The 26,964-nt window shown below is 45.4% G+C and overlaps 1 protein-coding gene across 3 annotated transcripts in view; it reads right to left on the bottom strand.

Moving 5' to 3' along the window:
- Positions 1–15,578: 15,578 nt before the first annotated feature.
- Positions 15,579–26,964, bottom strand: part of LOC138966008 (ras-related protein Rab-8B-like) — a 27,669-nt gene continuing 16,283 nt past the window's right edge. For 2 of the 3 annotated variants that reach the window (XM_070338097.1, XM_070338098.1), the window contains 4 exons: positions 25,618–25,695; positions 24,918–25,025; positions 19,920–20,039; positions 15,579–16,515 (listed from right to left, as the gene is read on the bottom strand). In XM_070338097.1, the coding sequence (XP_070194198.1) occupies positions 16,339–16,515; positions 19,920–20,039; positions 24,918–25,025; positions 25,618–25,695 (483 nt within the window). In that variant the 3' untranslated portion in view covers positions 15,579–16,338. Of the gene's footprint in view, positions 16,516–19,919; positions 20,040–23,051; positions 23,076–24,917; positions 25,026–25,617; positions 25,696–26,964 lie in introns of all 3 variants that reach the window. The other variant, XM_070338099.1, reaches the window with a different exon arrangement.

The following is a 26,964-nucleotide window of genomic DNA, read 5'->3' as shown; positions in this document are numbered from 1 at the left end:
ACCGCCAAGACTTCATGCTTGATGAATGACCACGACAAGGGATGTTCTGATCCCAGTGAGCACAAAGACCGCCAAGACTTCATGCTTGATGAATGACCACGACAAGGGATGTTCTGATCCCAGTGAGCACAAAGACCGCCAAGACTTCATGCTTGATGAATGACCACGACAAGGGATGTTCTGATCCCAGTGTGCACAAAGACCGCCAAGACTTCATGCTTGATGAATGACCACGACAAGGGATGTTCTGATCCCAGTGTGCACAAAGACCGCCAAGACTTCATGCTTGATGAATGACCACGACAAGGGATGTTCTGATCCCAGTGTGCACAAAGACCGCCAAGACTTCATGCTTGATGAATGACCACGACAAGGGATGTTCTGATCCCAGTGTGCACAAAGACCGCCAAGACTTCATGCTTGATGAATGACCACGACAAGGGATGTTCTGATCCCAGTGAGCACAAAGACCGCCAAGACTTCATGCTTGATGAATGACCACGACAAGGGATGTTCTGATCCCAGTGTGCACAAAGACCGCCAAGACTTCATGCTTGATGAATGACCACGACAAGGGATGTTCTGATCCCAGTGAGCACAAAGACCGCCAAGACTTCATGCTTGATGAATGACCACGACAAGGGATGTTCTGATCCCAGTGAGCACAAAGACCGCCAAGACTTCATGCTTGATGAATGACCACGACAAGGGCTGTTCTGATCCCAGTGTGCATAAAGACCGCCAAGACGTCATGCTTGATGAATGACCACGACAAGGGATGTTCTGATCCCAGTGTGCACAAAGACCGCCAAGACTTCATGCTTGATGAATGACCACGACAAGGGATGTTCTGATCCCAGTGAGCACAAAGACCGCCAAGACGTCATGCTTGATGAATGACCACGACAAGGGATGTTCTGATCCCAGTGAGCACAAAGACCGCCAAGACTTCATGCTTGATGGATGACCACGACAAGGGATGTTCTGATCCCAGTGAGCACAAAGACCGCCAAGACGTCATGCTTGATGAATGACCACGACAAGGGATGTTCTGATCCCAGTGTGCACAAAGACCGCCAAGACTTCATGCTTGATGAATGACCACGACAAGGGATGTTCTGATCCCAGTGTGCACCAAGACCGCCAAGACTTCATGCTTGATGAATGACCACGACAAGGGATGTTCTGATCCCAGTGTGCATAAAGACCGCCAAGACTTCATGCTTGATGGATGACCACGACAAGGGATGTTCTGATCCCAGTGTGCACAAAGCACACCAAGACGTCATGCTTGATGAATGACCACGACAAGGGATGTTCTGATCCCAGTGTGCATAAAGACCGCCAAGACGTCATGCTTGATGAATGACCACGACAAGGGATGTTCTGATCCCAGTGTGCATAAAGACCGCCAAGACTTCATGCTTGATGAATGACCACGACAAGGGATGTTCTGATCCCAGTGAGCACAAAGACCGCCAAGACTTCATGCTTGATGAATGACCACGACAAGGGATGTTCTGATCCCAGTGTGCACAAAGACCGCCAAGACTTCATGCTTGATGAATGACCACGACAAGGGATGTTCTGATCCCAGTGTGCACAAAGACCGCCAAGACTTCATGCTTGATGAATGACCACGACAAGGGATGTTCTGATCCCAGTGTGCACAAAGACCGCCAAGACTTCATGCTTGATGAATGACCACGACAAGGGATGTTCTGATCCCAGTGTGCATAAAGACCGCCAAGACTTCATGCTTGATGAATGACCACGACAAGGGATGTTCTGATCCCAGTGTGCACAAAGACCGCCAAGACGTCATGCTTGATGAATGACCACGACAAGGGATGTTCTGATCCCAGTGTGCACAAAGACCGCCAAGACTTCATGCTTGATGAATGACCACGACAAGGGATGTTCTGATCCCAGTGTGCACAAAGACCGCCAAGACTTCATGCTTGATGAATGACCACGACAAGGGATGTTCTGATCCCAGTGAGCACAAAGACCGCCAAGACTTCATGCTTGATGAATGACCACGACAAGGGATGTTCTGATCCCAGTGTGCACAAAGACCGCCAAGACTTCATGCTTGATGAATGACCACGACAAGGGATGTTCTGATCCCAGTGTGCACAAAGACCGCCAAGACTTCATGCTTGATGAATGACCACGACAAGGGATGTTCTGATCCCAGTGTGCACAAAGACCGCCAAGACTTCATGCTTGATGAATGACCACGACAAGGGATGTTCTGATCCCAGTGTGCACAAAGACCGCCAAGACTTCATGCTTGATGAATGACCACGACAAGGGATGTTCTGATCCCAGTGTGCACAAAGACCGCCAAGACTTCATGCTTGATGAATGACCACGACAAGGGATGTTCTGATCCCAGTGTGCACAAAGACCGCCAAGACTTCATGCTTGATGAATGACCACGACAAGGGATGTTCTGATCCCAGTGTGCACAAAGACCGCCAAGACTTCATGCTTGATGAATGACCACGACAAGGGATGTTCTGATCCCAGTGTGCATAAAGACCGCCAAGACGTCATGCTTGATGAATGACCACGACAAGGGATGTTCTGATCCCAGTGTGCACAAAGACCGCCAAGACTTCATGCTTGATGAATGACCACGACAAGGGATGTTCTGATCCCAGTGTGCACAAAGACCGCCAAGACTTCATGCTTGATGAATGACCACGACAAGGGATGTTCTGATCCCAGTGAGCACAAAGACCGCCAAGACGTCATGCTTGATGAATGACCACGACAAGGGATGTTCTGATCCCAGTGAGCACAAAGACCGCCAAGACTTCATGCTTGATGAATGACCACGACAAGGGATGTTCTGATCCCAGTGTGCACAAAGACCGCCAAGACTTCATGCTTGATGAATGACCACGACAAGGGATGTTCTGATCCCAGTGTGCACAAAGACCGCCAAGACGTCATGCTTGATGAATGACCACGACAAGGGATGTTCTGATCCCAGTGTGCACAAAGACCGCCAAGACTTCATGCTTGATGAATGACCACGACAAGGGATGTTCTGATCCCAGTGAGCACAAAGACCGCCAAGACTTCATGCTTGATGAATGACCACGACAAGGGATGTTCTGATCCCAGTGAGCACAAAGACCGCCAAGACTTCATGCTTGATGAATGACCACGACAAGGGATGTTCTGATCCCAGTGAGCACAAAGACCGCCAAGACTTCATGCTTGATGAATGACCACGACAAGGGATGTTCTGATCCCAGTGTGCACAAAGACCGCCAAGACTTCATGCTTGATGAATGACCACGACAAGGGATGTTCTGATCCCAGTGTGCACAAAGACCGCCAAGACTTCATGCTTGATGAATGACCACGACAAGGGATGTTCTGATCCCAGTGTGCACAAAGACCGCCAAGACTTCATGCTTGATGAATGACCACGACAAGGGATGTTCTGATCCCAGTGTGCACAAAGACCGCCAAGACTTCATGCTTGATGAATGACCACGACAAGGGATGTTCTGATCCCAGTGTGCACAAAGACCGCCAAGACTTCATGCTTGATGAATGACCACGACAAGGGATGTTCTGATCCCAGTGTGCACAAAGACCGCCAAGACTTCATGCTTGATGAATGACCACGACAAGGGATGTTCTGATCCCAGTGTGCACAAAGACCGCCAAGACTTCATGCTTGATGAATGACCACGACAAGGGATGTTCTGATCCCAGTGTGCACAAAGACCGCCAAGACTTCATGCTTGATGAATGACCACGACAAGGGATGTTCTGATCCCAGTGTGCACAAAGACCGCCAAGACTTCATGCTTGATGAATGACCACGACAAGGGATGTTCTGATCCCAGTGTGCACAAAGACCGCCAAGACTTCATGCTTGATGAATGACCACGACAAGGGATGTTCTGATCCCAGTGAGCACAAAGACCGCCAAGACTTCATGCTTGATGAATGACCACGACAAGGGATGTTCTGATCCCAGTGTGCACAAAGACCGCCAAGACTTCATGCTTGATGAATGACCACGACAAGGGATGTTCTGATCCCAGTGAGCACAAAGACCGCCAAGACTTCATGCTTGATGAATGACCACGACAAGGGATGTTCTGATCCCAGTGAGCACAAAGACCGCCAAGACTTCATGCTTGATGAATGACCACGACAAGGGATGTTCTGATCCCAGTGTGCACAAAGACCGCCAAGACTTCATGCTTGATGAATGACCACGACAAGGGATGTTCTGATCCCAGTGTGCACAAAGACCGCCAAGACTTCATGCTTGATGAATGACCACGACAAGGGATGTTCTGATCCCAGTGTGCACAAAGACCGCCAAGACTTCATGCTTGATGAATGACCACGACAAGGGATGTTCTGATCCCAGTGAGCACAAAGACCGCCAAGACTTCATGCTTGATGAATGACCACGACAAGGGATGTTCTGATCCCAGTGTGCACAAAGACCGCCAAGACTTCATGCTTGATGAATGACCACGACAAGGGATGTTCTGATCCCAGTGAGCACAAAGACCGCCAAGACTTCATGCTTGATGAATGACCACGACAAGGGATGTTCTGATCCCAGTGTGCACAAAGACCGCCAAGACTTCATGCTTGATGAATGACCACGACAAGGGATGTTCTGATCCCAGTGTGCACAAAGACCGCCAAGACTTCATGCTTGATGAATGACCACGACAAGGGATGTTCTGATCCCAGTGAGCACAAAGACCGCCAAGACTTCATGCTTGATGAATGACCACGACAAGGGATGTTCTGATCCCAGTGTGCACAAAGACCGCCAAGACTTCATGCTTGATGAATGACCACGACAAGGGATGTTCTGATCCCAGTGTGCACAAAGACCGCCAAGACTTCATGCTTGATGAATGACCACGACAAGGGATGTTCTGATCCCAGTGTGCATAAAGACCGCCAAGACTTCATGCTTGATGAATGACCACGACAAGGGATGTTCTGATCCCAGTGTGCACAAAGACCGCCAAGACTTCATGCTTGATGAATGACCACGACAAGGGATGTTCTGATCCCAGTGTGCACAAAGACCGCCAAGACTTCATGCTTGATGAATGACCACGACAAGGGATGTTCTGATCCCAGTGTGCACAAAGACCGCCAAGACTTCATGCTTGATGAATGACCACGACAAGGGATGTTCTGATCCCAGTGAGCACAAAGACCGCCAAGACTTCATGCTTGATGAATGACCACGACAAGGGATGTTCTGATCCCAGTGAGCACAAAGACCGCCAAGACTTCATGCTTGATGAATGACCACGACAAGGGATGTTCTGATCCCAGTGTGCACAAAGACCGCCAAGACTTCATGCTTGATGAATGACCACGACAAGGGATGTTCTGATCCCAGTGAGCACAAAGACCGCCAAGACGTCATGCTTGATGAATGACCACGACAAGGGATGTTCTGATCCCAGTGTGCACAAAGACCGCCAAGACTTCATGCTTGATGAATGACCACGACAAGGGATGTTCTGATCCCAGTGTGCACAAAGACCGCCAAGACTTCATGCTTGATGAATGACCACGACAAGGGATGTTCTGATCCCAGTGTGCACAAAGACCGCCAAGACGTCATGCTTGATGAATGACCACGACAAGGGATGTTCTGATCCCAGTGAGCACAAAGACCGCCAAGACTTCATGCTTGATGAATGACCACGACAAGGGATGTTCTGATCCCAGTGTGCACAAAGACCGCCAAGACTTCATGCTTGATGAATGACCACGACAAGGGATGTTCTGATCCCAGTGTGCACAAAGACCGCCAAGACTTCATGCTTGATGAATGACCACGACAAGGGATGTTCTGATCCCAGTGTGCACAAAGACCGCCAAGACTTCATGCTTGATGAATGACCACGACAAGGGATGTTCTGATCCCAGTGTGCACAAAGACCGCCAAGACTTCATGCTTGATGAATGACCACGACAAGGGATGTTCTGATCCCAGTGTGCACAAAGACCGCCAAGACTTCATGCTTGATGAATGACCACGACAAGGGATGTTCTGATCCCAGTGTGCACAAAGACCGCCAAGACTTCATGCTTGATGAATGACCACGACAAGGGATGTTCTGATCCCAGTGTGCACAAAGACCGCCAAGACTTCATGCTTGATGAATTACCACGACAAGGGATGTTCTGATCCCAGTGTGCATAAAGACCGCCAAGACTTCATGCTTGATGAATGACCACGACAAGGGATGTTCTGATCCCAGTGTGCACAAAGACCGCCAAGACTTCATGCTTGATGAATGACCACGACAAGGGATGTTCTGATCCCAGTGTGCACAAAGACCGCCAAGACTTCATGCTTGATGAATGACCACGACAAGGGATGTTCTGATCCCAGTGTGCACCAAGACCGCCAAGACGTCATGCTTGATGAATGACCACGACAAGGGATGTTCTGATCCCAGTGTGCACAAAGACCGCCAAGACTTCATGCTTGATGAATGACCACGACAAGGGATGTTCTGATCCCAGTGAGCACAAAGACCGCCAAGACTTCATGCTTGATGAATGACCACGACAAGGGATGTTCTGATCCCAGTGTGCATAAAGACCGCCAAGACTTCATGCTTGATGAATGACCACGACAAGGGATGTTCTGATCCCAGTGAGCACAAAGACCGCCAAGACTTCATGCTTGATGAATGACCACGACAAGGGATGTTCTGATCCCAGTGTGCACAAAGACCGCCAAGACTTCATGCTTGATGAATGACCACGACAAGGGATGTTCTGATCCCAGTGTGCACAAAGACCGCCAAGACTTCATGCTTGATGAATGACCACGACAAGGGATGTTCTGATCCCAGTGAGCACAAAGACCGCCAAGACTTCATGCTTGATGAATGACCACGACAAGGGATGTTCTGATCCCAGTGTGCACAAAGACCGCCAAGACTTCATGCTTGATGAATGACCACGACAAGGGATGTTCTGATCCCAGTGTGCACAAAGACCGCCAAGACTTCATGCTTGATGAATGACCACGACAAGGGATGTTCTGATCCCAGTGTGCACAAAGACCGCCAAGACTTCATGCTTGATGAATGACCACGACAAGGGATGTTCTGATCCCAGTGTGCACAAAGACCGCCAAGACTTCATGCTTGATGAATGACCACGACAAGGGATGTTCTGATCCCAGTGTGCACAAAGACCGCCAAGACTTCATGCTTGATGAATGACCACGACAAGGGATGTTCTGATCCCAGTGTGCACAAAGACCGCCAAGACTTCATGCTTGATGAATGACCATGACAAGGGATGTTCTGATCCCAGTGTGCACAAAGACCGCCAAGACTTCATGCTTGATGAATGACCACGACAAGGGATGTTCTGATCCCAGTGTGCACAAAGACCGCCAAGACTTCATGCTTGATGAATGACCACGACAAGGGATGTTCTGATCCCAGTGTGCATAAAGACCGCCAAGACTTCATGCTTGATGAATGACCACGACAAGGGATGTTCTGATCCCAGTGTGCATAAAGACCGCCAAGACTTCATGCTTGATGAATGACCACGACAAGGGATGTTCTGATCCCAGTGTGCATAAAGACCGCCAAGACTTCATGCTTGATGAATGACCACGACAAGGGATGTTCTGATCCCAGTGTGCATAAAGACCGCCAAGACGTCATGCTTGATGAATGACCACGACAAGGGATGTTCTGATCCCAGTGTGCATAAAGACCGCCAAGACTTCATGCTTGATGAATGACCACGACAAGGGATGTTCTGATCCCAGTGTGCACCAAGACCGCCAAGACGTCATGCTTGATGAATGACCCCGACAAGGGATGTTCTGATCCCAGTGTGCACCAAGACCGCCAAGACGTCATGCTTGATGAATGACCCCGACAAGGGATGTTCTGATCCCAGTGTGCACCAAGACCGCCAAGACGTCATGCTTGATGAATGACCACGACAAGGGATGTTCTGATCCCAGTGTGCATAAAGACCGCCAAGACGTCATGCTTGATGAATGACCACGACAAGGGATGTTCTGATCCCAGTGTGCACAAAGCACGCCAAGACTTCATGCTTGATGAATGACCACGACAAGGGATGTTCTGATCCCAGTGTGCACAAAGCACACCAAGACTTCATGCTTGATGAATGACCACGACAAGGGATGTTCTGATCCCATGTAAAAGCTTGGCTACATCTGAGATGGTGAGCCGAACTATTTTCACGGGAAGTATTATATCAAAGGGTTTTCACGGGAGGGATTATATCAAAGGGTTTTTCACGGGAAGTATTATATCAAAGGGTTTTTCACGGGAAGTATTATATCAAAGGGTTTTTCACGGGAAGTATTATATCAAAGGGTTTTTCACGGGAAGTATTATATCAAAGGGTTTTTCACGGGAAGTATTATATCAAAGGGTTTTTCACGGGAAGTATTATATCAAAGGGTTTTTCACGGGAAGTATTATATCAAAGGGTTTTTCACGGGAAGTATTATATCAAAGGGTTTTTCACGGGAAGTATTATATCAAAGGTTTTTCACGGGAAGTATTATATCAAAGGTTTTTCACGGGAAGTATTATATCAAAGGGTTTTCACGGGAAGTATTATATCAAAGGGTTTTCACGGGAAGGAATATATCAAAGGGTTTTTCACGGGAAGGATTATATCAAAGGGTTTTTCACGGGAAGGATTATATCAAAGGGTTTTTCACGGGAAGTATTATATCAAAGGGTTTTTCACGGGAAGGATTATATCAAAGGGTTTTTACGGGAAGTATTATATCAAAGGGTTTTCACGGGAAGTATTATATCAAAGGGTTTTCACGGGAAGGATTATATCAAAGGGTTTTCACGGGAAGGATTATATCAAAGGGTTTTTCACGGGAGGGATTATATCAAAGGGTTTTTCACGGGAAGGATTATATCAAAGGGTTTTTCACGGGAAGTATTATATCAAAGGGTTTTTCACGGGAAGTATTATATCAAAGGGTTTTTCACGGGAAGTATTATATCAAAGGTTTTTCACGGGAAGTATTATATCAAAGGGTTTTCACGGGAAGTATTATATCAAAGGGTTTTCACGGGAAGGATTATATCAAAGGGTTTTCACGGGAAGGATTATATCAAAGGGTTTTTCACGGGAAGGATTATATTAAAGGGTTTTCACGGGAAGTATTATATCAAAGGGTTTTTCACGGGAAGGATTATATCAAAGGGTTTTTTACGGGAAGGATTATATCAAAGGGTTTTTCACGGGAAGGATTATATCAAAGGGTTTTTCACGGGACGGATTATATCAAAGGGTTTTTCACGGGAAGTATTATATCAAAGGGTTTTTCACGGGAAGTATTATATCAAAGGGTTTTTCACGGGAAGTATTATATCAAAGGTTTTTCACGGGAAGGATTATATCAAAGGGTTTTCACGGGAAGTATTATATCAAAGGGTTTTCACGGGAAGTATTATATCAAAGGGTTTTCACGGGAAGGATTATATCAAAGGGTTTTCACGGGAAGGATTATATCAAAGGGTTTTCACGGGAAGTATTATATCAAAGGGTTTTCACGGGAAGGATTATATCAAAGGGTTTTCACGGGAAGGATTATATCAAAGGGTTTTTCACGGGAAGGATTATATCAAAGAGTTTTTCACGGGAGGGATTATATCAAAGGGTTTTTCACGGGAAGGATTATATCAAAGGGTTTTTAAGAAAAGGAAGCACACAAACATATCTATACTGTAAAACAAACAAGCTTTACAAAACTGTAACAGAAGTCCAAATGCAGGTAATCAAAACCTCAGCATGCTGAAAACACGATAGCTATTAATGATATTGGTCTAAACCTGCTCACACTATATACGTAATATTGGTCTAAAGATGTTGCCACAAAATACGTATAAGATTGGTCAAAATATGTTCCCGCTAAATACATATAACATTGATCTGTACATAATACCGCTAAATACGTATGATATAGGTCTAAACATGTTCCCGCTACATACGTATTATAGTGGTCTACATATTCCCACTAGATACGTATGATATATGTCTAAACATGTTTCCACAAAATAGGTATAATATTGATCTAAACATGTTCCCACAAAATACGTATAATATTGGTCAAAACATGTTCCCGCTAAATACATATAATATTGATCTGTACATAATACATATAAGACATTTATCGAAAAAAGAAAAAAACGTCCGGGGATATCATTCCCAGGAATTCTCATGTCAAATTTCATAAAGATCGGTCCAGTAGTTTGAATCGCTCTACACACACACAGAGACAGAGACAGACACACAGACACAGACACACACACACACACACACACACACACACACACACACACACACACATACACCACGACCCTCGTCTCGATTCCCCCCTCTATGTTAAAACATTTAGTCAAAGCTTGACTAAATGTAAAAAGGTTAACGTTTTGAAACTTTTAATTCAGGATAAAACACAACGTTCGCAAGAACCTCGACTTAACGGCCTTTAAAATTCACAAACAGGTGACACGACACATAAAGAACCTCGACCTAACGGCCTTTAAAATACACAAACAGGTGACACGACACATAAAGAACCTCGACTTAACGGCCTTTAAAATTCACAAACAGGTGACACGACACATAAAGAAAATGAAGAAATGTTGCTGTGACTTATCTTATAATATGCCCCAAATGTTGGTAGCAATGACAAGACAACGACCTTGTTTCCCTTACCTTGTCTTGTGTTGACGCCACGAGCTCCGTAAAGACGTGCAGAGTGCGTTCTGATAAATCAAAACTGACAGCCTCGGCACAGCACACACACACCCCGCTCTGCGACAACCAGCCTGGTTCACATCTTCCACATCGGTGTAACTCAATATTAATCAACCTACTCCGGCTCGCATTTACGTCATTTTGGTTGGTTAATACGTTGGTTATCAATGTCCATGCAATCGATATATAGCTATCCGGAACCGATGCAAGTTTTTTTCCCCTCAGTTTACAAGGTGGACAGGTTTTTACATTTAGTCAAGTTTTGACTAAATGTTTTAACCTGGAGGGAGAATCGAGACGAGGGTCGTGGTGTATGTGTGTGTGTGTGTGTGTGTGTGTGTGTGTGTGTGTGTGTGTGTGTGTGTGTGTGTGTGTGTGTGTGTGTGTGTGTCTGTCTGTCTGTCTGTGCGTGTGTGTGTGTAGAGCGATTCAGACCAAACTACTGGACCGATCTTTATGAAATTTTACATGAGAGTTCCTGGGAATGATATCCCCGGACGTTTTTTTCTTTTTTCGATAAATACCTTTGATGACGTCATATCCGGCTTTTTGTAAAAGTTGAGGTGGCACTGTCACACCCTTATTTTAAAATCAACTTGATTGAAATTTTGCCCAAGCAATCTTCGACGAAGGCCGGACTTCGGTAATGCATTTCAGCTTGGTGGCTAAAAAATTAATTAATGACTTTGGTCATTAAAAATCTAAAAATTGTAAAAAAAAATTTTTTATAAAACGATCCAAATTTACGTTCATCTTATTCTTCATCATTTTCTGATTCCAAAAACATATAAATATGTTATATTTGGATTAAAAACAAGCTCTGAAAATTAAAAATATAAAAACTATCATCAAAATTAAATTTTTGAAATCAATTTAAAAACACTATATGTTTTTGGAATCAGGAACCGACAAGCGATAAGATGAAATTGTTTTTAAATCGATTTCGCAAATTTAATTTTGATCATAATTTTTATATTCTTAATTTTCAGAGCTTGTTTTTAATCCAAATATAACATATTCATATGTTTTTTGAATCAGGAAATAATGTAGAATAAGATGAACGTAAATTTGGATCGTTTTATATAAAATAAAAAACTATTACAATTTTCAGATTTTTAATGACCAAAGTCATTAATCAATTTTTAAGCCACCAAGCTGAAATGCAATACCGAAGTCCGGCCTTTGTCGACAATTGCTTTACGAAAATGTCAATCAATTTGCTTGAAAAATGAGGGTGTGACAGTGCTGCCTCAACGTTTACATAAAGCCGGATATGACGTCATCAAAAGTATTTATCGAAAAAAAGAAAAAAACGTCCGGGGATATCATTCCCAGGAACTCTCATGTCAAATTTCATAAAGATCGGTCTAGTAGTTTGGTCTGAATCGCTCTACACACACACACACGCACAGACAGACAGACACACACACATACACGACGACCCTCGTCTCGATTCCCCCTCTATGTTAAACCATTTAGTCAAAACTTGACTAAATGTAAAAAGCAAGGAGTGTAAACCTTGCATCACACAGCAAGCCATGTAGTATTATATTTATCATACATTCTGTACTGCGTGCCTTCTGCTCCAAACGTCACGCAGTCAAAGCGCCGAAATTGAAGACGCCTCTTTGGGAACCTCGATCTCTTCCAAAGCCAAGTGAAATCTTTCACGTCAAAGCAAAAAGACGTTACTCGTGTTATTTCTTAAAACTATTCCACAGAAAACTACAAACGCAAAAGTGTTTCCAGAATGACGTTTTTTATGTGACTTTGTCACCATGTGCAGTGGACAATTAGGTCCCTGCCAGACTGTACTTTGACACGACATCATTTACATAATATTAACACGTGTGAGTGTATGAATCAGGTATGACATGGGTTGTCTCTCTCGAGTATGTTGGATACAGTTAGAGCACTAACGTCCCTTGGTCCCTCAGATCGCACCTTAATGAGACAAAGAAGGGCTAACGAAGGGAAGTAACACCAGGACGTGTTTTGTACCTTAATGAGACAAAGAAGGGCTAACGAAGTGGAATAACACCAGTACGTGTTTTGTATCTTAATGAGACAAAGAAGGGCTAACGAAGTGGAATAACACCAGTACGTGTTTTGTATCTTAACCTTCGCCGGCACTCGTGGGTCCGTGCGGACCCAGAAGGATGTTTGATTGCAAATATCTCTTAAACGAGTTGGAATTTTTTAATGAGCTTTTAGAAATGCCTCAGACACCCAACAAGCTATCATCTCCTAAAAGCTCATTAAATTTCAGTGATAATTAATTAATTAATTAATGGTCAAATTTAGACTACACACGGAAGCATTCGTGGGGACGTGCGGACCCATACTTTTCAAAGAAGGAAAAGCGTGTATACCCTTCCGAGGCACTCGTGGGGCCGTGCAGACCCATACTTCTCAAAGAAGGAAAAGCGTGTATACCCTTCCGAGGCACTCGTGGGGCCATGCAGACCCATACTTCTCAAAGAAGGAAAAGCGTGTATACCCTTCCGAGGCACTCGTGGGGCCGTGCAGACCCATACTTCTCAAAGAAGGAAAAGCGTGTATACCCTTCCGAGGCACTCGTGGGTCCGTGCGGACCCATACTTCTCAAAGAAGGAAAATTGTGCTAACCCTTCCGTGGCACTCGTGGGGCCATGCAGACCCATAGTATTTTAATTGTTCCAAATACCGTGTATAATTAATTAATTATCACTGAAATTTAATGAGCTTTTAGGAGATGATAGCTTTTTAGGTGTAAAGAATTCCAACTCGTTTAGGAGATATTTGCAATCAAACACCCTTCTGGGTCCGCACGGACCCACGAGTGCGTCCGTGTGTAGTCGATAACGAGTGCCGGCGAAGGTTAATGAGACAAAGAAGGGCTAACGAAGTGGAATAACACCAGTACGTGTTTTGTATCTTAATGAGACAAAGAAGGGCTAACGAAGTGGAATAACACCAGTACGTGTTTTGTATCTTAATGAGACAAAGAAGGGCTAACGAAGTGGAATAACACCAGTACGTGTTTTGTATCTTAATGTGACAAAGAAGGGCTAACGAAGGGGAATAACACCAGGAAGTGTTTTGTATCTTAATGAGACAAAGAAGGGCTTAGAAAGGGGAATAACACCAGTACGTGAAGGGCTTACGAAGTGGAATAACACCAGAACGTGTTGTGTACCTTAATGAGACAAAGAAGGGCTAACGAAGGGGAATAACACCAGAACGTGTTGTGTACCTTAATGAGACAAAGAAGGGCTTACGAAGTGGAATAACACCAGAACGTGTTGTGTACCTTAATGAGACAAAGAAGGGCTAACGAAGGGGAATAACACCAGTACGTGTTTTGGTCGGCTGGTGTCGGTTTCAACCACGTAATTGTTGAGGGACATTGAAATCTCAGCTTGCTAATGTACGAGTTTTACAAAGTGGCTAATTTTATTAAGAACATGGGATTGTGAGTAAAACAACTGAAATCACGCATTCTTTCAGGAAATGCGTGTCTGTAATATATTGCCATTTCATGCCCCTTGGTGTCGACAGGAAAAACATGTTAACTTTCCTTCCATCATCGTTCAAGAAGAATGTCAGGAGAGACACACGTTTCATCAGTTACACATCCGGCACTTGGTAGACAGGGTCAGTTACACATCCGGCACTTGCTAGACAGGGTCAGTTACACATCCGGCACTTGGTAGACAGGGTCAGTTACACATCCGGCACTTGGTAGACAGGGTCAGTTACACATCCGGCACTTGGTAGACAGGGTCTTGAACAGTGTCTCAATCTTTGTGTTTTAAAGGAAGAAATGCAGAATTTTAATAAATGAATTCATTATATTTGGCATTTTCTAACAACCAGCAGCGGACGACTCTGACAAAGCCGTACAATCCTTGCACAAACCTTAACACGTAAAAAAGACTACTGTCTGTTTATGCATACTGGAAACGTTTTAGCGAGGTAGTATTGTTTGTTGGTGCATGAAATGGCCCGTCTCCTTGTTGGGCGGGCGGACGTCAGGTTTAATTCAACAACACTAATTGCCTGCAGGCATTGTTCCCATAACGGGAACTATCCGCGTCATCGCCCTCCAGGCCATTTTCACCACGTCATTAGCGCATAAAGATTGTCATCTGTCTAATGCACTCTTTGCTACGTTTAGAATTGCGTAGTGTGGCGTGTGATGTCAATATTGATAAATAAATGAAGCGAAGATGAGCAATTGTTAACTCCGCTGCATTTTTACAATCTGTGACTTTTATTGGCTTGCGTGTTTGTGAGGGTGGTTTGATCAGGTCCTAGGGCTGGCGCTGGTCGATGGGCATTGCGGCCCTCTGTGGGGGGAGACAATCGCCGTCAAAGGTAGGAACACGTCGCGTGTTAGGCGTAGTGCTGTTCATTGCCGGGTGTGCAATTTCTAACTTTATATGCCGCTTCCTTGTTTGTTCAACTCGCGTGTCCGGACGGCGCCTTTTCTCTGTCTGTCTCTCTGTCTGTCTCACACACACATACACACACACACACATACAATCACACACAATCACACACACACACACACACACACACACACACACACACACACACACATACATACATACAAATGCATGCACACGCACACACGCACACACGCACACACGCACATAATTATACACACAGATAGAAACGCGAAAGATACAAATTCGCTTCAGGAGGCTATGTCAGGAAGACAAAAATTATATACATTTTATTTTCCTAAAATATATCACGTACACACAACAATATCAGGCCTTTGTCTTACAACTTCCAGAGAGAAAGAGAGAGAGAGAGAGAGAGAGAGAGAGAGAGAGAGAGAGAGAGAGAGAGAGAGAGAGAGAGAGAGAGAGAGAGAGAGAGAGAGAGAGAGAGAGAGACACATACATACAGACAGACAGACAAATAGACAGCAAACTTAGATGATGGGTAAAAGTATACATATACAGGTAAACAATACGTGACAGGTAGTGACTAGATATGTACCTTTGTATAAAAACATAGGTCCTGTCCAGGGTAATTTTGGTATTGGTACCATAGACAGGCAGACAGAAAGACAGGCACGAACGCAAGCACTCACGCAAGCACACACACACACACACACGCACACACACAAACGCTCACGCACATACGCACACAAACACGCACGCACGTACGCACGCACGCACACACACACCTCCCCCCCACACACACACACATATATATATATATATATATACATTATAACATCAGAAATTGTGAAAGAAACAATTGAAAGTCAGCAGAGACTTTCTTCCGAGATTTGTTGTAAAATCTCTTTGCAGAGAAAGAGAGAGAGAAAAAGTATCCCTTCACAGACAGCCTATTGGGAGCATCAGACCCTCCTCAAGGGGGACCGAGATTTACAATGCAAAGTCCCTTAGTTTGTGGGGGACACAATATGGTATTATATTGCACAAACCTTAACACGTAAAAAAGACTACTGTCTTATGGTATTGTGTGTATTACACAATATATACACACACTCTACGAACCTTGCTGACTTACACAGCACAAACTACGAGGAAAGACAGGCAATTTGGAATGTCCAACTTTCGCTTTCTTCGCTTTCCACTTCTGTTTTCGTTTTGGTGTCACACTGTCGCCATTTTGTTTGTGGGACATGTCTTCCTGTTTGATCATGAAGGGATGGTAAGACTTCATCTGAAACAAAAACAAAGGAACGTGATATTAAGAGTAACGCTTGATTCCAGGTTCAATATTCATCGAAGACGCAAATTTGCAATGACTTTTACCCCAGGACCCAATTAGATATATTGCTCACGCGCTACACAGACATATACACTCTTCAAAAAAAGTTAAGGATCGGTTGAAAAAACGGATCTAACTATAAAAAATTGCCAAAAAATAAAACATCGACATAATAATTCAAAGATTATTGTGCTTGAATTAGCAAATGAACAATGAGTCTTGACCTAGAATTTTGTTTGGCAGGCAGATTTATTTCCCTTTGTGGGACTTCTCAAAAGCTTCTGCATTTTGGAAGAAAAGGGGTGGCTTTTTTTTATATAGCCCCATGAAATTTGCAGAACGCATGCCAAGACAAAATGTTGTGATGCACGTGCTACAACAGAGTCCTGGTAATGAACATCGCTCACCAGCTTGTGTTTAAAGGTTGACACGCTGACACAATTATGCACAGTAGCAACATGCCCCCACGAAGAAAACTGAGCGATTTGGATAGAAGAAGGGCAATAGGATGGCTACAAGACGGTGTTGCTGCCAGGCAAGTAGCCCAGAGGCTTGCAGTGGCTCCCTCTGTCGTCATCAGAGAGATTCTAAGCAACTGGAAGAGTGCAGGAGCGACAACGTTCTGGTCGGCCCAGAGTCACCACCTAAAGAGAGGATCGCTTCATTCAGAGGCAGGCCATGCAACAAAGAATGGCTACGGCAAACAACATTAGGCAACGCCTACAAGCTATCACCAACACTGTTGTTAGTGGTCAGACGATCCGAAACCGCTTACACAACTTTGGCTTGCGTGCAAGACGTCCAGTCCGAGGAACAACCCTGACTGCTAATCACCGAGCAGCTCGCCGAGCCTGGTGCACTCAACATGTGAGGTGGCAACGTCAGCAGTGGGCTCAGGTGTTGTTTACAGATGAGTCCCGTTTTTGCTTGGAACCTGCTGATGGTCGCATCCGAGTGTGAAGGCGTCGCGGAGAGCGCTTCGCAGAAGGCGCTGTTCTGGAACGACAGCGTTTTGGCGGAGGCTCTGTGATGGTCTGGGGAGGGATCAGCACACGTCTAAGGACACCTCTGTACCATGTAGTGGGCAACTTGACCGGTGTCCGCTACCAGAATGAAATCCTGCAACCCCTGGTCGTTCCAGCCCTCCAAGCGCTCGGCCCTCGTGCGATTCTTCAGGATGACAACGCACCTCCCCATCGCTCTGCAGCTGTAAACACCTTCATCCAGCAGGCCAGGGTCAACAGGATGCTGTGGCCAGCCAACAGCCCGGACCTGAACCCCATAGAGCACATGTGGGACGAGCTTTGTCGTCGGGTACAGCAACATCACCCTCATCCTGCCAATCTGGGTCAACTGCTGCAATGGCTCCAGCAGGAGTGGAATGGAGTTCCCAGAGCTTTCATATGCAACCTGATCCACTCCATGCGCCAACGATGTGTTGAATGCCTGGCACACAACGAAGGGCACACGCGTTGTTGACACTGATTCACATTGTTGTGAATTCCATTTTCGAGGGTTGTCACGTTTGACACACTCTAGCTAAATTGTCGCTGCCGCGTTCGATCTTTGCTTTGTTTGTCATTACTCCTTGGTTGTTCAATTATATAATTTAAACAAAATGAAAGAATTCGGTCTTGTCTGTTTTGTGTGGCGTGCTTGTAAAAAAGTGATCCTTAACTTTTTTTGAAGAGTGTAGATCGAGGAACCTCGATCACTTCCAAAGCCTCGTGCGATCTTTTAAGTCAAAGCAAGGAAATGTCACTTTACAAAGTGTAGCGTTGGGGTTAGTTCTAGAAACTCTTCCAGGGAAAACAGCAGTCGCAAAAGTGTTTCGATAATGACGTTGACTCGGTGACTTTTGGCATCATTAGCTGTGATAAAGCATGTCCCTGCCAGACTAATTTGACACAACCTCATTTACATAGTATACACACGTGTGGTTTGAACGACACTGTTAATTCATGAGTGGCCTCTCTTACGTATGTAGCATAAATACATTTAACAAGTTTCCAGAAACAAACACACTGACTTTTGGGTCACACATGTCAGTGACATGACAAGCAATAAAATATAACTCCGAGTGGCATATATTGACACTGAGCAGTCTAGGAACACAGATATCAGTGACGTATTGAGATGTGAAAACAAACTCTGAATGACACACACATTGACACTTAGCAGTTTAGGAACACAGATATCAGTAACATATTGAGCAGTGAAAACAAACATCGAATGACTCACATATATTTACACCAACAAAGGAAACAAGTCGCGTAAGGCGAAATTACTACATTTAGTCAAGCTGTGGAACTCACAGAATGAAACTGAACGCACTGCATTTTTTCACAATGACCGTAGTCCGCCGCTTGTGCAAAACGGAGTGAAACTGACGAGCCTGTTCAGCGCGGTAGTGGTTTCGCTGTGCTGCATAGCACGCTTTTCTGTACCTCTCTTCGTTTGAACTATCTGAGCGTGTTTTTAATCCAAACATATCATATCTATATGTTTTTGGAATCAGGAACGGACAAGGAATAAGATGAAATTGTTTTTAAATCAATTTCGGAAATTTGATTTTGATAATAATTTTTATATTTTTATTTTTCAGACCTTGTTTTTAATCCGAATATAACATATTTATATGTTTTTGGAATCAGAAAATGATGAAAAATAAGATGAACGTAAATTTAGATCGTTTTATAAAAAAATAATTTTAATTACAATTTTCAGATTTTTAATGACCAAAGTCATTAATTAATTTTTAAGCCACCAAGCTGAAATGCAATACCGAAGTCCGGCCTTCGTCGAAGATTGCTTGGCCAAAATGTCCATCAATTTGATTGAAAAATGAGGGTGTGACAGTGCCGCCTCAACTTTTACAAAAAGCCGGACATGACGTCATCAAAGACATTTATCGAAAAAACCCACACAAAAAAACGTCCGGGGATATCATACCCAGGAACTCTCATGTCAAATTTCATAAAGATCGGTCCAGTAGTTTACTCTCAATCGCTCTACACACACACACACACACACACACACACACACACACACACACACACACACACACACACACACACACACACACACATACACCACGACCCTCGTCTCGATTCCCCCTCTATGTAAAAACATTTAGTCAAAACTTGACTAAATGTAAAAAGAGAAAATGACTCCGAATGCTACATTTTGGCACAAACAGTTTTTGGTCACAGCTATCTGTGACGTGCAAAAAAAAAAGAAAACTGAAAATTAACTCTGTATGAAACATATTAACACTAAACAGTTTACGGTCATAAATAGCCGTGATCTGATAAAAAAAAACACATTGACTCTAAATGACACTTGTTGACACTGACCAGTTTGGGATCACAAATATCAGTGACGTGGTACGCCAAACGTTGGAATGCCAAGAACACGTTGTCGCCCGTCTTCGCGCTCGTCTCGTAAAACTCAAAGGCCATCTCTTCCCTGGACAGCTGAAAATCATTTCATTAAATGTTTTGTTAATTTACTTTTTGTATTTAGTCAAGTTTTGACTAAATGTTTTAACATAGAGGGGGAATCGAGACGAGGGTCGTGGTGTATGTGTGTCTGTGTGTGTGTGTGTGTGTGTCTGTCTGTGTGTGTGTAGAGCGATTCAGACTAAACTACTAAACCGATCTTTATGAAATTTAACATGGGAGTTCCTGGGTATGATATCCCCAGATGTTTTTTTCATTTTTTTGATAAATGTCTTTGATGACGTCATATCCGGCTTTTTGTAAAAGTTGAGGCGGCACTGTCACACCCTCATTTTTCAAACAAATTGATTGAAATTTTCGTAAAGCAATCTTCGACAAAGGCCGGACTGCGGTATTGCATTTCAGCTTGGTGGCTTAAAAATTGATTAATGGTTTTGGTCATTAAAAATCTGAAAATTGTAATTATTTTTTTTTATATGAAACGATCCAAATTTACGTTCATCTTATTCTTCATTATTTTCTAATTCCAAAAACATATAAATATGTTATATTCGGATTAAAAACAAGCTCTGAAAATTAAAAATATAAAAATTATGATCAAAATTAAATTTCCAAAATCGATTTAAGAACAATTTCATCTTATTCCTTGACGGTTTCTGATTCCAAAAACATATAGATATGATATGTTTGGATTAAAAACACGCTCAGATAGTTCAAAGGAAGAGAAGTACAGAAAAGTGTGGTATGCAGCACAGCGAAACCACTACCGCGCTAAACAGGCTCGTGAGTTTCACTGCGTTTTGCACGAACGGCGGACTACGGTCATTGTGAAAAAATGCAGTGCGTTCAGTTTCATTCTGTGAGTTCCACAGCTTGACTAAATGTAGTAATTTCGCCTTACGCGACTTGTTGTGTGATCCCATTGCTGGGGAATGTGAGTTGCTTCCTCCCAGAGGAAAGCTAGCAGCAACAAGAGTCGTGCTTCCTCCCAGAGGAAAGCAAGCAGCAACAAGAAACGTGCTTCCTCCCAGTGGAAAGCTAGCAGCAACAAGAGTCGTGCTTCCTCCCAGAGGAAAGCTAGCAGCAACAAGAGACGTGCTTCCTCCCAGAGGAAAGCTAGCAGCAACAAGAGTCGTGCTTCCTCCCAGAGGAAAGCTAGCAGCAACAAGAGTCGTGCTTCCTCCCAGAGGAAAGCTAGCAGCAACAAGAGTGGCGCTTCCTCCCAGAGGAAAGCTAGCAGCAACAAGAGTCGTGCTTCCTCCCAGAGGAAAGCAAGCAGCAACAAGAGTCGTGCTTCCTCCCAGAGGAAAGCTAGCAGCAACAAGAGTCGTGCTTCCTCCCAGAGGAAAGCTAGCAGCAACAAGAGTCGTGCTTCCCCCCAGAGGAAAGCTAGCAGCAACAAGAGTCGTGCTTCCTCCCAGAGGAAAGCTAGCAGCAACAAGAGTCGTGCTTCCCCCCAGAGGAAAGCTAGCAGCAACAAGAGTCGTGCTTCCTCCCAGAGGAAAGCTAGCAGCAACAAGAGTCGTGCTTCCCCCCAGAGGAAAGCTAGCAGCAACAAGAGTCGTGCTTCCTCCCAGAGGAAAGCAAGCAGCAACAAGAGTCGTGCTTCCTCCCAGAGGAAAGCTAGCAGCAACAAGAGTCGTGCTTCCTCCCAGAGGAAAGCAAGCAGCAACAAGAGTCGTGCTGCCTCCCAGAGGAAAGCAAGCAGCAACAAGAGTCGTGCTTCCTCCCAGAGGAAAGCTAGCAGCAACAAGAGTCGTGCTTCCTCCCAGAGGAAAGCAAGCAGCAACAAGAGTCGTGCTTCCTCCCAGAGGAAAGCTAGCAGCAACAAGAGTCGTGCTTCCTCCCAGAGGAAAGCAAGCAGCAACAAGAGTCGTGCTTCCTCCCAGAGGAAAGCAAGCAGCAACAAGAGTCGTGCTTCCTCCCAGAGGAAAGCTAGCAGCAACAAGAGTCGCACTACCCAGGTAAGGTGTGTGTGTGTTTGTGGTTAGGTGTAATCAGCAAACTGCACTTTTGACAAAAATATCTTTTACGCGCCACTGTGGTGATACGGGGGTGGAACATATACATGGATAGCGTTTCTGAGTCTGCACACAAAGTCGACTCGTGTCCGTCCGAACCCGTGACCGTAGCCTCACAGGATCACAAGTCACGTGACAATAAGATCACAAGTCACGTGACCATAGCCTCATAGGATCACAAGTCACGTGACAATAAGATCACAAGTCACGTGACCATGGCCTCATAGGATCACAAGTCACGTGACAATAAGATCACAAGTCACGTGCTCTACTTAACCCGCCCTCCTTATAATGTTCAGATCGCAGTCATTGTCACGCCCATCATAACATGCTGTTTGTGCGTTTTACCAACACTCTTGTCAAAATGATCTTGCAAGAAAGATTGCATTTTGTTGTTGTTGTTGTTGTTGTTGTTGTTGTTGTTGTTGTTGTTGTTGTTGTTGTTGTTGTTGTTGAAATTGTCTCCGTTTTCTTTTTTTTTCTGGCTACTAGTGCCCATCCTTCTCTCACCTTCTCTCCTTGCCGCGTGTCGACCTGTCCGCCATGTCTACTAGTGCCCATCGTTCTCTCACCTTCTCCCCTTGCCGTGTGTCGACCTGTCCGCCATGTCTACTAGTGCCCATCGTTCTCTCACCTTCTCCCCTTGCCGTGTGTCGACCTGTCCGCCATGTCTACTAGTGCCCATCGTTCTCTCACCTTCTCCCCTCGCCGCGTGTCGACCTGTCCGCCATGTCTACTAGTGCCCATCGTTCTCTCACCTTCTCCCCTTGCCGCGTGTCGACCTGTCCGCCATGTCTACTAGTGCCCATCGTTCTCTCACCTTCTCCCCTCGCCGTGTGTCGACCTGTCCGCCATGTCTACTAGTGCCCATCGTTCTCTCACCTTCTCCCCTTGCCGTGTGTCGACCTGTCCGCCATGTCTACTAGTGCCCATCGTTCTCTCACCTTCTCCCCTCGCCGCGTGTCGACCTGTCCGCCATGTCTACTAGTGCCCATCGTTCTCTCACCTTCTCCCCTTGCCGTGTGTCGACCTGTCCGCCATGTCTACTAGTGCCCATCGTTCTCTCACCTTCTCCCCTAGCCGTGTGTCGACCTGTCCGCCATGTCTACTAGTGCCCATCGTTCTCTCACCTTCTCCCCTCGCCGTGTGTCGACCTGTCCGCCATGTCTACTAGTGCCCATCGTTCTCTCACCTTCTCCCCTTGCCGCGTGTCGACCTGTCCGCCATGTCTACTAGTGCCCATCCTTCTCTCACCTTCTCCCCTCGCCGTGTGTCGACCTGTCCGCCATGTCTACTAGTGCCCATCGTTCTCTCACCTTCTCCCCTCGCCGCGTGTCGACCTGTCCGCCATGTCTACTAGTGCCCATCGTTCTCTCACCTTCTCCCCTTGCCGCGTGTCGACCTGTCCGCCATGTCTACTAGTGCCCATCGTTCTCTCACCTTCTCCCCTCGCCGTGTGTCGACCTGTCCGCCATGTCTACTAGTGCCCATCCTTCTCTCACCTTCTCTCCTTGCCGCGTGTCGACCTGTCCGCCATGTCTACTAGTGCCCATCGTTCTCTCACCTTCTCCCCTCGCCGTGTGTCGACCTGTCCGCCATGTCTACTAGTGCCCATCGTTCTCTCACCTTCTCCCCTCGCCGTGTGTCGACCTGTCCGCCATGTCTACTAGTGCCCATCGTTCTCTCACCTTCTCCCCTTGCCGTGTGTCGACCTGTCCGCCATGTCTACTAGTGCCCATCGTTCTCTCACCTTCTCCCCTCGCCGCGTGTCGACCTGTCCGCCATGTCTACTAGTGCCCATCGTTCTCTCACCTTCTCCCCTCGCCGTGTGTCGACCTGTCCGCCATGTCTACTAGTGCCCATCGTTCTCTCACCTTCTCCCCTAGCCGTGTGTCGACCTGTCCGCCATGTCTACTAGTGCCCATCGTTCTCTCACCTTCTCCCCTCGCCGTGTGTCGACCTGTCCGCCATGTCTACTAGTGCCCATCGTTCTCTCACCTTCTCCCCTAGCCGTGTGTCGACCTGTCCGCCATGTCTACTAGTGCCCATCGTTCTCTCACCTTCTCCCCTCGCCGTGTGTCGACCTGTCCGCCATGTCTACTAGTGCCCATCGTTCTCTCACCTTCTCCCCTCGCCGTGTGTCGACCCGTCCGCCATGTCTACTAGTGCCCATCGTTCTCTCACCTTCTCCCCTCGCCGCGTGTCGACCTGTCCGCCATGTCTACTAGTGCCCATCGTTCTCTCACCTTCTCCCCTCGCCGCGTGTCGACCTGTCCGCCATGTCTACTAGTGCCCATCGTTCTCTCACCTTCTCCCCTTGCCGCGTGTCGACCTGTCCGCCATGTCTACTAGTGCCCATCGTTCTCTCACCTTCTCCCCTCGCCGTGTGTCGACCTGTCCGCCATGTCTACTAGTGCCCATCGTTCTCTCACCTTCTCCCCTAGCCGTGTGTCGACCTGTCCGCCATGTCTACTAGTGCCCATCGTTCTCTCACCTTCTCCCCTTGCCGTGTGTCGACCTGTCCGCCATGTCTACTAGTGCCCATCGTTCTCTCACCTTCTCCCCTTGCCGCGTGTCGACCTGTCCGCCATGTCTACTAGTGCCCATCGTTCTCTCACCTTCTCCCCTCGCCGCGTGTCGACCTGTCCGCCATGTCTACTAGTGCCCATCGTTCTCTCACCTTCTCCCCTCGCCGTGTGTCGACCTGTCCGCCATGTCTACTAGTGCCCATCGTTCTCTCACCTTCTCCCCTTGCCGCGTGTCGACCTGTCCGCCATGTCTACTAGTGCCCATCGTTCTCTCACCTTCTCCCCTCGCCGTATGCGTGTGTCGACCTGTCCGCCATGTCTACTAGTGCCCATCGTTCTCTCACCTTCTCCCCTCGCCGCGTGTCGACTTGTCTGCTGTCCGCCATGTCTGCCTTGTTTCCGCACAGGATGATGGGAATAGGCTCGTACTGGTGCTGGCTGTGACGGATCTCCTGGCACCAATCAACCAATCAATCAATCAATCAATCAACCATCCAACCAATTAATCAATCACTCACTCACTCAATAAATCAACCAATCAACCAACCAACCAATCAATCAATCAATCAATCAACCATCCAACCAATCAATCAATCACTCACTCACTCAATAAATCAATCAATCAACCAACCAACCAATCAATCAATCAATCAATTAATTAATCAATTAATCAACCAACCAACCAACCAATCAATCAATCAATTAATTAATCAATTAATCAACCAACCAACCAACCAACCAAACAACCAATCAATCAAATCAATCAATCAATCAATCAACTAACCAACCAACCAAACAAGCTCGCTGCACGAAGCTTTGGCACTGACGTTTTGATAAAAAGACGTCCGGAAGTCTTGCCGAAGTCAACTTCGGGCTTAATTAAGAACAGACTTAAAGCCTGATATTCATCTAGAATTCGACTACACAAAGTCTACTCCAAGAAGCTCGGTCCACAAAGTTTTGGCAATGCCGGTTAAGTGAAAATAATTCGCAAAGCCTTTGGAAAGTAAACTTTGGTTCAATTAAGAACACAGAGACACTTACACTGTGGATGCTGTTGATCCAGAACTGGAGGTGTGTGAACGACTGCGAGTTGGTGACGTCATACACAAGCACTATACCCTGCCACACAACAACAGACGTCGCGTTAGCAAATATCAAAACATTTGGTCAATGTGTCGGCCTCAAACTAAAAGATCAAAACATTTGGTCAATGTGTCGGCCTCAAACTAAAAGAGCAACACTGACTTGAACTTGACTAAATGTAACCACAAAACAAATGTAAAGTCTGAGCTACATTTTAACTTTACATACATAATACATTAAACATGTAGGGTATGTAAACCCAAGCGCATAGGAAGACATACACATGCAGAAAAAACCCCACTCTATTTTCACCTTAAATCACACATCCAATGTACAAGAGCATCATTTTACTTTGAAGGCTATGAGTTTGAGTTCAGTTAAAAAAAGACTACGTTACTGTTTGAAAGGAATCAGTGATTTCAGTTCTACAGTCTATATATGAGACAGTGACAAAAGGTCAGGTGTCATGTCTACTGTCCCGAATGATACACGATTGCTGACATTTCACCATTGCCAAAAGAATAAACAAATAAGAAATAGGTAGAAAATGAATGTGAAAACTGACTTTGATTGTTGATCAGTATTTTCTATACCACTAACAAATAATCTACTTACACATAGCTGTTTGGCAAATGTATGTTGCATGGGACACACTGACATGAAAGTGGAAGATGTTTTTCCCTCTAGAGAAACTACATATCAAGTTACACTTTTTGTGCTCTTCCATTCCAGTTGGCAATCAATTGTTAACGCATGTTATTAGAAAAAATAGAACGAAAACAGATTAGATAGAATGAAAAATGTACTGGTGATGTCATTTGGGACATACTGACATGAAAACGTCACCTTTTGTCATTGTCTCATATCCGTGGACGAAATGCGTAGAGCACAAGAAGAAAGCTTTGTCAAGACAGAGGTCAGAGGTCAGTTGTTTACATGTAAAAACAGGTGTAAATAGTTTACCTGTGAATACGGTAGTGAATCGTTAACCTGTAAATACAGGTGTGAATTCCTTACTTGTGTAGACGGCAGTGAATTGTTTACCTGTAAATACATGTTTAAATTGTTTACTTGTACCGCAGTGGTTAGCGCATCGGGCTGTGGGCCGGGAGGTCGTGGGTTCGAATCCCATCAGGGTCATGTGGGTTTTTCGGGCTACGGTCGGCTATGGTTCCTATGGGAAGGCTGGGATCACACAGCCGAGTGTCATTCACTTAACGAATGCGACTTTGAGGTTCTGTATAACTGACCAACACCACAGGTGCGGCAGTTCTCGGGCCTGGTTGATGCCAGGATATATTATGA

The sequence above is a fragment of the Littorina saxatilis genome, linkage group LG5 (assembly GCF_037325665.1).
Source record: "Littorina saxatilis isolate snail1 linkage group LG5, US_GU_Lsax_2.0, whole genome shotgun sequence".
NCBI classification, from domain to species: domain Eukaryota; kingdom Metazoa; phylum Mollusca; class Gastropoda; order Littorinimorpha; family Littorinidae; genus Littorina; species Littorina saxatilis.
The sequence above is the reverse complement of the archived record's forward strand: the minus strand, read 5'-3'. Positions and strand labels throughout refer to the sequence as shown.